Source organism: Misgurnus anguillicaudatus, chromosome 16, assembly GCF_027580225.2.
Source record: "Misgurnus anguillicaudatus chromosome 16, ASM2758022v2, whole genome shotgun sequence".
Taxonomy (NCBI): domain Eukaryota; kingdom Metazoa; phylum Chordata; class Actinopteri; order Cypriniformes; family Cobitidae; genus Misgurnus; species Misgurnus anguillicaudatus.
The window spans coordinates 32,745,969-32,757,439 of record NC_073352.2 but is presented as its reverse complement, the minus strand read 5'-3'; the positions used below and the strand labels follow the sequence as shown (position 1 = coordinate 32,757,439).

Here is an 11,471-nt window from a genome sequence, read left to right as displayed (position 1 = left end):
GCAGCCTCAGAAGTCCGCGAAGAGAACTGAAATGAGACGGTCTAACCTTCGGACGACCCATAATTGGCGTCACCTGCTGCGCCTGTCAGCAGGACATAGCGGAAACGTTTCTGACTTATTAAAATAAATATGAAATCAGAAAAATATGAATTTAGTTTAGAAAATATGACACGTTGATGTAGATTAAACTATTCAACAGTATATTAAATTAAATTAATCAACCTTAGAAATATATGCGTCATAAAAATAATAATATTAACACAAAACATAACTTGTAATACTAAAACAGTGACAAACTTTTTTTGATAAATACACACTTTTATTTAATGAAGGTTTTAATTGTTTATTTTAGAATATCCAGCCGCCGTTGCAGGCGCGCAATGAATCTTGGGATATCCTCGGCTGTTAAGGATCCATTCGTTCTATCCTTAACAGCGCGGAGAAATGAGGACGCATTTTGAGGCTTCATTCTAAGCATCCTTCGAATTGGGACGGCCTTACCAGCCTGAAGTCGCGCTGCTGTGACGCAATCGGTCTTAAAATACGTCCTTAGAAGGTCGCAGCCCCTGAATTGGGACACAGCTAGTGTCATATCAACAATAATGCGTAGCTTGGCAGGCATTGAAGAGACATTTATTTACCCAATAAGAGTATAGAGCTACAAAATGAATGTGAATACCATGAGCTAGATAATAAAAGACATGAGACTACTAGAGTCTATTTCTCTGAAGAGAAAAAAATCAATAAAGCAGACGCGAGCTTTAAACAAAACTCTTCATTTGATCTGAATTTAATCTCATTGTGTTCCATGAAAACTATATTGAGATATTACAGATATCCAATTTGGGATTTTTCTTCCCCCACACACTCGTTCTCCAGAGACAGAAAAGATAAGACGGTTATTTTCTGTTTATTTTATTTCAGATGGTACATTATCATGGGTCACAGAAACAGTGAATTCGCATTTTTACACCTGATTTTAAACAGGGCACATAAACAGAACCAAGACTCGGAAGATAAGCAGAAAGAACCGGCGGAGGACCGGCGCGGTACAACAGGTCTGAAAAGCGACCCGGTGGGCAGTAATTGAAGAAGAGTTTCTTTTTTGAGAGCAGGGTGTCAAATAAAGACAAATCCAACATTGCAATGAAAGACATGCTTGGCGAACCCAACATAACCACTCAACCCTGTGTGCTATTGTCCTTTATCCCACATGATCTCACACATAAAACATTGACAGTGACATGAGAGATCTGATTGGTTGACATGAGTGACCTTTATAAACAACAGTACAGATGTGTGGCCACACTAGACATTGAGTCCATCCACAACATTGGGAACACTTTCGTTTTTGTTCAAAGTAATTCTTGTGTGAATGCCCCTTAAACAGAGCTTAAGGCATGAATTAAAAACAATATTAAATAATAGTAATGAACCACTTCTGTGTAAATCTGTGAAGTTTTGCATGCGCTGATTCCCACAAATGCCCGAGTGTTGAGCATTGATAGTTTCTTAAAAATGAATTCTGAAAATAGACAAAGCAAATCCGTCAAGTCATTATTAAAAGTAAAAGTAAAAAATAAGTGCACTCCATTAAAGAGGATTAAATACAGATACTATTTTGGGCGTCTTCATTAGAAAAACATTAGCGGTGGTGATTATTTTCATGCAATTGATGGTGCATTGTGGGGTGAAACGGTGCCACAGTCCACTTGGCTCATAATGCTGAGCCAGAGGAGAGAGAGAGAGAGAGAGAATCAACATCAGTACCACTAAAATGAGTTTCAGAACGGGTGCCTGCAGCCGCCAAATAAATCAGTGTCCGCATACTATAATAATAAAGCTATGAGCCTACAGGGTAAACTACTCTCTCCTTCTCTCTCATGCAATCCCCTTTTTCAGCTCTCTCACCAGGGTGCTTTCTCTCTAACCCACTCTCTCCTCCTCTTTTCTATCCGTTTATCCCTTATTGTGTGTTTATCTCCCTTGCTCCCTGCGATGGTGCGCTCGGCAAGGAGGTTTCTCCTGTGTACACAGGCACAGATGGCCACGAAGGAAATGTTCGACTCATATTAAGCGAATCCAGAACGTGGTTGTAATGCGGCACACGCAAACAAAGTCCAACAGCGCAAACTATCAAGGCTATTTTAGTGCAGGCCGCGTCTCTACAGCTTTGTCTCCAAACCGAGCGTGCCGAGTGAAATAAAGCCTGCTGGAAAACCCCATGAAAATTGTATTATTTATTTGTCCATTTTGTAATCATTTATCCATTAATCCTTGCAATTCTATGAGAAAGCCATCGTATGCAACCCGTATTATTCAAAAAGCTAAGTTTCTCATCCACCCTAAACTTTTCAGCAATGTGCACTTATTTAACGCATGGCCCCCTTTTTATTTTTTACGGAAATATTTTAATGTGAGATACCGACACCCTTGGCGACTTGATGTCACTCATCCGATGCCTCCCTCTGTTATGGCTGGGCGGATGACACTCGCCCCAGATAACAATTAAAAAATAACAACAGCCATCATAAAGGCTGCCCGCTATTTCGACAGGCGCATCAATCCAGACGCGCTCTCGTTTCTTCTCTTAATTAACCCTACTGATTGAGCGGGCGCGCAGCGTGGCTCGCTGACCTTGCGCCGGAGGAGAAGACGTCGAGAAGAACAACGTCTGTTCAATCAGACCGTTCCTTCGCATAATGGATCGGTTCAGAATCTGATTGTTAAGTCGTGTCGGTGTAATTTAAGGTGCTTCGTGTGAATGCCAGATGAGATATGAGCACTTTAGCGATGCTTTAATTTCTTCCGGAGAGGAAGAGGGGGGCGGCGGACGTCTTGAGTGGCTCTCACAATAGAAAGCTTGGCTTGATTGCTCAGTCCGAACCGGAGTTTGATTCCACCCCCGTCTCCCTGCCGGCTCTACTTTTGGCTCAGAAGTTTGCGTTATCAACAGGAGGACCGCTGAGAGTCCTGACGGCAGCTGTTTATCACTGTAGCAAGACGACGACAACAACTCAAGGGGAAAAGACGCAAGTTTAATAGTGCTATTAAAATATTTGTCCCTTTGGATTTACCACCAAAACTTTAGTTGCGCCTCACATGCGCTAGTCTGGCACGGATGCGTCGCAATACTGGAGAACGAGAAGTAATTTATTCAACTATGAGAGACATTTTTCTACAATAAGTGTAATTGGGAACATACAAACGGGTTGCCAGGTTTTCACAGCAAAACCCAACCTAATCCCGATGGGGGTCTCCAGTCAAAATTAATGGCATTCTGGGAGTAAATTTTGTATTATTTTTTGCAGCGTTCATCTGCTAAATTTGCATTCACAAGGCAAAATTTTTCATTATTGGGGTCGCTTCGACTCACGGACGTTAAAAACAGCCGCGGCTACAGTATTCAAGTAGCCCATCTCCAAGGGAAAACCACAGACTTGGCAACCCTGCATACAAATAATACTTTTTATTAATAGAGATTCACCTCTTTGATGAGAAGGACTGCGCTTATATAAAGTGTGACCCATAATGAGTGCACATGAACATTACATACAAAGAAAAGCTAGAGAGTTCAGTGTTTTAGTTTAAAAGCTTTTAGTGTTAACGTGTCTTTATAGATTTCATCCAATGATCATTCAAAAACTTAAAAACATAATTAACCATCCATGAAGAACAGTGACCAGCACAGTCCGGATAAATTTCTCCTTTTGTGTTTGGAACAACATTGGGCAGCCCCTCCAGAAAAACGCAATTATGCGATCGCATGATTCAACACATAATTAGCCAAAGTCCACATATTTATTTTTTCAAATACGCCGCACTTTCGCAGCATAAATTGCAGATTTCCGTGCGCAAAATATGCGGGGCTTGCATGATTTCATAATCCTCACAATTTTCGTAGCATAAATCACATATATCGTAGCAGAAAGTTGAAAAATTTTGCATTTACTTCAGACAAGCGCAGCCATGTCCCCTGTTGCCATAGGGAACATTATGAAGTGACGTGATTATGTGACGTGAACATAATTGAAAAGCTGCAAAAGCTGCAAAAAGTTTTTGCAAGTTCCTGCAGTTTTTGCAAGTTCCCACAATTTTTGCAAGTTAGCGCAGTTTTTACAAGTTACCCCGGTTTTTGCAAGTTCCCGCAATTTTTGGAAGTTCCCGCAATTTTTGGAAGTTCCCGCAGTTTTTGCAAGTTCCCGCAGTTTTTGCAAGTTCCCACAATTTTTGCAAGTTCCCACAATTTTTGCAAGTTAGCGCAGTTTTTGCAAGTTACCCCGGTTTTTGCAAGTTCCTGCAATTTTTGGAAGTTCCCGCAGTTTTTGCAAGTTCCCGCAGTTTTTGCAAGTTCCCGCAGTTTTTGAAAATTCCCGCAGTTTTTGCAAGTTCCCACAATTTTTGCAAGTTAGCGCAGTTTTTGCAAGTTACCCCGTTTTTTGCAAGTTCCCGCAATTTTTGGAAGTTCCCGCAATTTTTGGAAGTTCCCGCAGTTTTTGCAAGTTACTGCAGTTTTTGCAAGTTCTCACAATTTTTGCAAGTTAGGGCAGTTTTTACAAGTCACTGCAGTTTTTACAAGTTACCCCTGTTTTTGCAAGTTCCTGCAATTTTTGGAAGTTCTCGCAGTTTTTTGAAGTTCCCGCAATTTTTGCAAGTTCCCGCAATTTTTGCAAGTGCCCGCAGTTTTTGCAAGTTCCCACAATTTTTGCAAGTTCCCACAATTTTTGCAAGTTAGCGCAGTTTTTCCAAGTTCCCGCAGTTTTTCCAAGTTCCCGCAGTTTTTGCAAGTTAGCGCAGTTTTTGCAAGTTACCCCGTTTTTTGCAAGTTCTCGCAATTTTTGGAAGTTCCCGCAGTTTAATCGCATAAAATTGCATACATATCCCACATATTCAATCGCATTTTTTAATTAAATGTCGAAGATTTTCCCCGCAACAATTACAAAAAAACACTGCATGTTTCTGGAAGGACTTATTGGGGTAAATTACAACCATTAGATTTTGGCTGAACTATCCCTTTAAGAAAACTCACTTCTTTGGACATACAGTACATGAGAACAAATAAAGAAAGATAGAGAAGATCAAAAGAAACGGAAATGAAAAAGCCTCAGTGTCAGCAATAGATTTATAAGAAACAGAGAAAGCAAGCGATACCAGACTGTATGATTTTTTTTGCTGGAGGGTTTGACGCTCAGTGTTTCTCTTCCTTGATCTCTTTTTCTATTTCTTCCCCATCGCAAGTAATTCTTCGCCACAAACGCACAACAAGATAAACAGTTTGTGTTGTAAGCCATTATCTCTGTGAAAGTAAAACAAGAGAGTCGGAGAGAGGTAGCGGGCGACAGGCGGCTGGAAAATGACTTCCTGTTCATCCCCTCGAGTACTAAAACTAGACCGGACTCCGACACCTGCTGTGCCGAGATATATTTATTTATTTAGTTTGTTTATATCCTTATTTCGCCTTTATTACTCATGTTTTCTCTGTCGAAGGCCGTGTTTTTTTATTTATGCCCCTGGTTAGAGTGCGTAGTCTGTGCTGAGTCCAAAAAATGAATGCACATTGCAGAGCAATAAATGAAGAGCGATTGCATCTGCTCGATCCGGCTGTTCGCGTGTGATTAGGTGTGTGACCTGACTTGAGAGACACATGGGTGTGAAAATGATTTAGGAGTCGTGCTCGCCACATTTTTTCCTCGAATCAAATTTGCACGTACACATACATACATACACACATTTTGTCTCAATTCATACAAGTTCAGCAACAATAAACAGCAATTTTCTCAATGCAGGTAATGCAATGCTGCACACGCACATTATAGGGACAGCCAAGACTCGAACAGCAATGTTGTCTCACTTTTATGTCCATGTCTGAAGCATTATACAGTAGATACATCGCTCGGTCACCGTCGCCTACTGTACTCGACACCAGTCAGTCCGATGAGTCTCTGCGATTCGAATGAATCAGGCGGGGAATCCGAATCAAAAAGTGATTCCCTAATGAACAAGCAGCTACATCTATAGCAGAGTCTCTTCTCAAGGAGAAAAATAATGAATGAAAGACAGAAAGAAGGACAGAAGAGTTTTCCCCTCGTTTCGCTCTCTCCAGCGCTCTAGTGTGACGTTCCACTCGTCTCTCGATAACAGGTCTTAGAGTCTGGTGTGAAAGTGTGTGTTTGTGTGCATGTGTGTGTATGTGTTTGTATGAAGTTGTATGAGCGAGAGTTTCTAGCCCCAGCTGAGGGCGATCAGCAGCAGAACCGTGAACATGAAGTGAGGTTTGGAGAGGGAGGCGGCTCGACCGTGGACCCGGTCCGCCTCCGAGCCCAGATTAATGACTGTCACCTCGTCTGAGAAGTGAGGGATGACGTTGAACCCTCCTGCTGCCGTTTCGTTTTCATCTTCCTCTTCTTCTTCTTCCTCTTCTTCTTCTTCTTCGCTTTCCACCGCCTCAAAGAAAAGAGAGAGAGAGTGTGTGTGTGTCAGGCATGAAAAATCACTGTGTAATTTCTACATCTCCACCGTCACCTAAAAATATCCAGATTGTATTGGCTATCTACACTTATTTACTTTAAAGATATAGTCTATTTAAACAAACTGTTTCTGATATTAATTGGAATGCCCACAGTCTAATTTTGAGCTACAGGTGAATATCGTATAAATATTGATTTTAGTTGAAATTAAGATTTTCATAAAAATAAGTAAATTAAGTCCTTGTCTAGTGATCCGAATGCTCTAAATAGTCATTAAACATCTTAAATGATCTTTATTTGTAAGTTTTCTGAGAGGTGTACCGTCCTAAATGCTTAAAGGTGTAGTGTGTACATTTTTGCGGCATCTAGTGGTAAGGTGCTGTGAATTGCAACCAACGGCTCAGTCCATTGCTTACCCCTCGTTTTTATCACATAGAGAAGCTACGGTAGCCGCCACCGGACAAACATGTCATCGGAGACAATAAGTTTGTCCATTAAGGGTTTCTGTAGAAACGTGGCGGCACAAAATGGCGACTTCCATGTAAGGGGACCCTCGGTATATGTAAATAAAATTGTCTCATTCAAAAGTTAATAAACACATAACGGTTCATTATGAAAGGTCTTTATACACCACTGATAATATAGTTTGTATATTATTTTGCATTTCTGTCAAGAGAAAAATTACACACTGCACCTTTAAGGGCGAGGTGCATGATCTCTGAAAGCCAATGTTGACATTTGAAATCACTTAAACAAACACGCCCCTACCCAAATAGAATCTGGACTTTTTTGATAGACCCGTCCCACACATGCGCAACCTAGGCAACGATGTCGGTTAGTAGACACGCCCCTTACTGCTAATTGGCTACAAGTGTGTTTTGGTACTCGATCCGACTCCCTTTTCCAAAGTGTTTCAAAAAATCATGCACCCCACCTTTAGTCTAACACAATGATGCGTGCATCCACGTGCACATGACATTTTGGTTTTGATTTTAAAACATGCAGGACTTGCTTGATGTTAAAGGATTAGTCCATTTTCTTAAAAAAAAATCCAGATAATTTACTTACCACCATGTCATCCATAATATTGATGTCTTTCTTTGTTCAGTCGAGAAGAAATTATGTTTTTTGAGGAAACATTCCAGGATTTTTCTTATTTTAATGGACTTAAATGGACCCCAACACTTAACAGTTTTAATGCAGTTTAATATTGCCGTTTCAACTGAGTTTTAAAGGACTATAAACGACCCCAAACGAATCTAGCGAAACGAACCTAATTGCTTAGTGACGTAGAAACGTCACGTGTTACATATATGAAACGCACATTTGCAGACCATTTTAAACAACAAACTGACACAAAGACATTAATTTGTATCATTCGTCATACAACAACGTCGGAACGGTCCTCTTTCTCCACACTTTTAAACACTGGGGCAGAGTTTCGCGCCAGCATGATCTCACGTCATACGTCATCACGTCAAGAGGTCACGGATGACGTATTACGTGAGATCATGCTAGTGCGTCACAAGACCGGAGATATACGAGAAGTTGTGGTTTAAAAGTGCATATTTTTTATTTTTCTTGCCAAAAATGACAATCGTTTCGCTAGATAAGAGCCTTATTCCTCGTCTGGGATCGAGTCCTTTGAAACTGCAATTCCAAACTGCAACAAAACTGTTAAGTGTTGGGGTCAAATAAAGTCCATCAAAATGAGAAAAATCCCGGCATGCTTCCTCAAAAAAAACACAACTTCTTCTCGACTGAACAAAAAAAGACATCAACATTTTGGATGACATGGTAGTGAGTAAGTTATCTGGATTTTTTTTTTTTAAGAAAATTTACTAATCCTTTATAACAATTATGAACATATGGGGACATATGATGCAAATCTGACGACTTCAAGTTTAAGTGCTTCTATCAAGCTAGAATATGTGAATTATCTTGTGATGTCAGAAGGGGAAAATCCGCCCCTTAATCTGCACTATCCAACCACAGCGCTGCCATTTAGTGCAGAGATCAGCTCATTTGCATTTTAAAGGACACACCCTAAAAAGGCACATTTTTGCTCACACCTACAAAGTGGCAATTTTAACATGTTATAATAAATTATCTATATGATATTTTGAGCTAAACTTCACATACGTACTCTGGAGACATCTTAAAAAGTCTCGTGAAATGTCCCCTTTGAATAAAAGTTTGGTTAACTGTTGGGAAAAAATATCTGATGTGTAACATTATGCATTACAGTGACAAACGTGAAAATTTGACCCCTGAGCGACAACATATTTATGTAAATGAATCTTAATCTCAATGATGTCTCCAGAACTACAAAAAAGAAACCTGAAAGCGAAACTCTGAAACGTACTGTATAGAAATGGTAGAGCAGCAAGTTTGTGTCATCGAGAGGAATGTAGAGATTGTGAGGGAGAGGGATTATAAATGAATGATAAGAAAGGGAAAAGAGAAAGGGAGACAGACAGACAGACGGGTACGAATATATTAATATTAATGAAGTTTGACTGATGTGACGCTACTTGCAAACACCTTTAGCTAATCCGTTCAGAGAGAGAGAGAGAAACACAGTCAGGCTGAGAAAGTGAGACGCACATCAAAAGAGACAGATGAGGAGAGAGAAAGAGAGAGAGACGAAATAAATGACAACAGAAACCGAATTGAATCCTTTTTGTCTGCAGGCCCAGATTATCTCTAAGCTGAATGCTGTGGTCTGTGTGTTCTGAGAACAGAGGATGTGAACGCCGTCCAAAGCGAGGACCCACAACCAAACAGACACACGACACAAAGATCAGAGCTGTGGTTTTTGATAAAGTCGGTGCGTGCGCTGGATGCAGAGGGATTATTTGGTTCCCTTTTATGTGGGCAGCAAACAGACAATCCATTCTACAATAGAGTGTCAAGCAAGTGTTAATATCACATTCGGTGCCATTCCCCGAATCCCCCAAAGCTGATCGACCATCAAAACATGACTTGGCGAGATATAACGCTAATACTAAGAGGTCAAGGTTTGCCAACTTTACAAAAAATTGCTTTTGCTGGCTATTCAACAGCAATGCATTCCAGGGAAATCAACTGGTTTGCCAGCAATACATTTACATTTTATATTTATGCATTTGGCAGATGCTTTAATCCAAAGCAATTTACAGTGAAAACTACATTTTTATCAGTACAGTATGTGTGTTCGCTGAGAATCAAACCAGCCAACATTTGTGCTGCTAATGCAATACTCAAGCAATTGAGCTGAAGAACACAGGTTTAGGGCTGGATGATAGTAGGGGGAAACTGAAATTGCAATGTTTTGTTTTCCTGCAATGTGAGAAATACTGCTTGACTTCACCAGATTACTTAAAACGCTCGGTTAAAAATCTGTGAGGTATACAAGAAATGCTAGTAAGAAGTTAATTCCAAAACGCAAGAAATCCATTTTGTCTAATTTGGGTAAAAACATGTTTTCTATGCCAACAAAGTGACAAGATGAAAACCACTATTTTCTGTTACTAACTTTCACATAGCATGTTTAGGTTATAATAACATTAAAAATTCAAATCTATAAATACATTTTCAAAAATGTATTATTACAACTGATTATTTTGTTTTTCAAAATGCCATAAATCTATTATATAAATGTGCATTCATCTTTGCCATGTTATATTCATTTAGTTGACTAGTGGTATACACAGATTAAAAAAATAAACATTAATGGCATTAAATAAAAAAAACACACTTTGTCATATTAAGAACACTGTCATTACTTGTCATCCTTGGGACGTCATTGCTGAATTTTATTGACAGGGATCAGCTGTAAAATGTTTTGGTCCTGCTCGATTTTCCTTGACTTTGAGTAAAATAATGTAAAGTTTTTCATAAGATCCCCTGGGGTCAATTTGTTAGCATGACAGAAGCTTGATCCTGTCGGGAGAACAAGCAACAGCCAGCATTTTTCCGTCTCCCGAGTGCCTCTCACGTAAATTATTAGATGTTGATGGCTTACGTTTCTTTCCCGTCACAGAAACCACCACAGGTTTATCAATGCCATCAAAATTACTTTTTTGTTTTTGTTTGTTTGTTGATACTCATGAAGTACAAAGTAGATGAGGAAAACTAGGATTCTGTGTGTATTTAGACCACCGCCATTGTTGTTTACAAAATGTGAAATGGTGCGCTGTGATTTGTGGAGCGGATTTAATGCATTCTGCAGAAAAAGAGAAGTGGCGTTTGTCGCGTTTTGGTGGAAAAAGGGAGAAAAGATCACAGAATAGCACGGCGGATATTGAATTTTGGGTAAAATTAAGAATTTACTTTTAATACAATACTGATTTTACTGATATATATATATAAAGAGTTTGGTTCCAAAACACGATAAACGACAATAAAAAAAAATGAGTTACTGCCAGAATCAGTATTATATCAGGTCAGTATTAAAAGTAAATTTTTAATTTTACACAAAATCCAATATCCGCTGTGTTATTCTGTCATCTTTTCTCCCTTTTTTTCCCCAAAACGCAATAAATGCCAGTCCTCCTTTTCTGAAGAATGCAATAAATCCACTCAACCAATCACAGCGCACCATTCCACGCAATGTAAACAAACAATGGCGGCGCTTTGAATACACACAGAATCCTAGTTTTCCTCATCTACTTTGTACTTCGTGATCAACAAACAAACAAAAACAAAATAATACTTTTGTTGGCATTGATAAACCTGTGGTGGTTTTCTGTGACAGGAAATAAACGTAAGCCATTAACATCTAATAATTTATGCGAGAGGCACTCGGGAGACGGTTGCTTGTTCTCCCGACAGCATGAAGCTTCTGTCATGCTAACACATTGACCCCAGGGGATCTTATGAAAAACTTTCCATTGTTTTACTTGAAGTCAAGGAAAATCGAGCAGGACCAAAACATTTTACAGCTGATCGCTGTGAAAAATGCTAAGCGATGACGTCAAGTATAACCGCAGCAATGACAGTGTTCTTAATATGACAAAGTAA

At 39.6% G+C, this 11,471-nt stretch overlaps 1 protein-coding gene across 6 annotated transcripts in view; it reads right to left on the bottom strand.

Annotated features, from left to right (window-relative positions):
• Nucleotides 1-4,753: 4,753 nt before the first annotated feature.
• gfra3 (GDNF family receptor alpha 3) overlaps nt 4,754-11,471 on the bottom strand; it is a 54,045-nt gene continuing 47,327 nt past the window's right edge. For 5 of the 6 annotated variants that reach the window (XM_055178504.2, XM_055178507.2, XM_055178506.2 and 2 more), the window contains one exon: nt 4,755-6,444. In XM_055178504.2, the coding sequence (XP_055034479.2) occupies nt 6,223-6,444 (222 nt within the window). In that variant the 3' untranslated portion in view covers nt 4,755-6,222. Of the gene's footprint in view, nt 6,445-11,471 lie in introns of all 6 variants that reach the window. The other variant, XM_055178502.2, reaches the window with a different exon arrangement.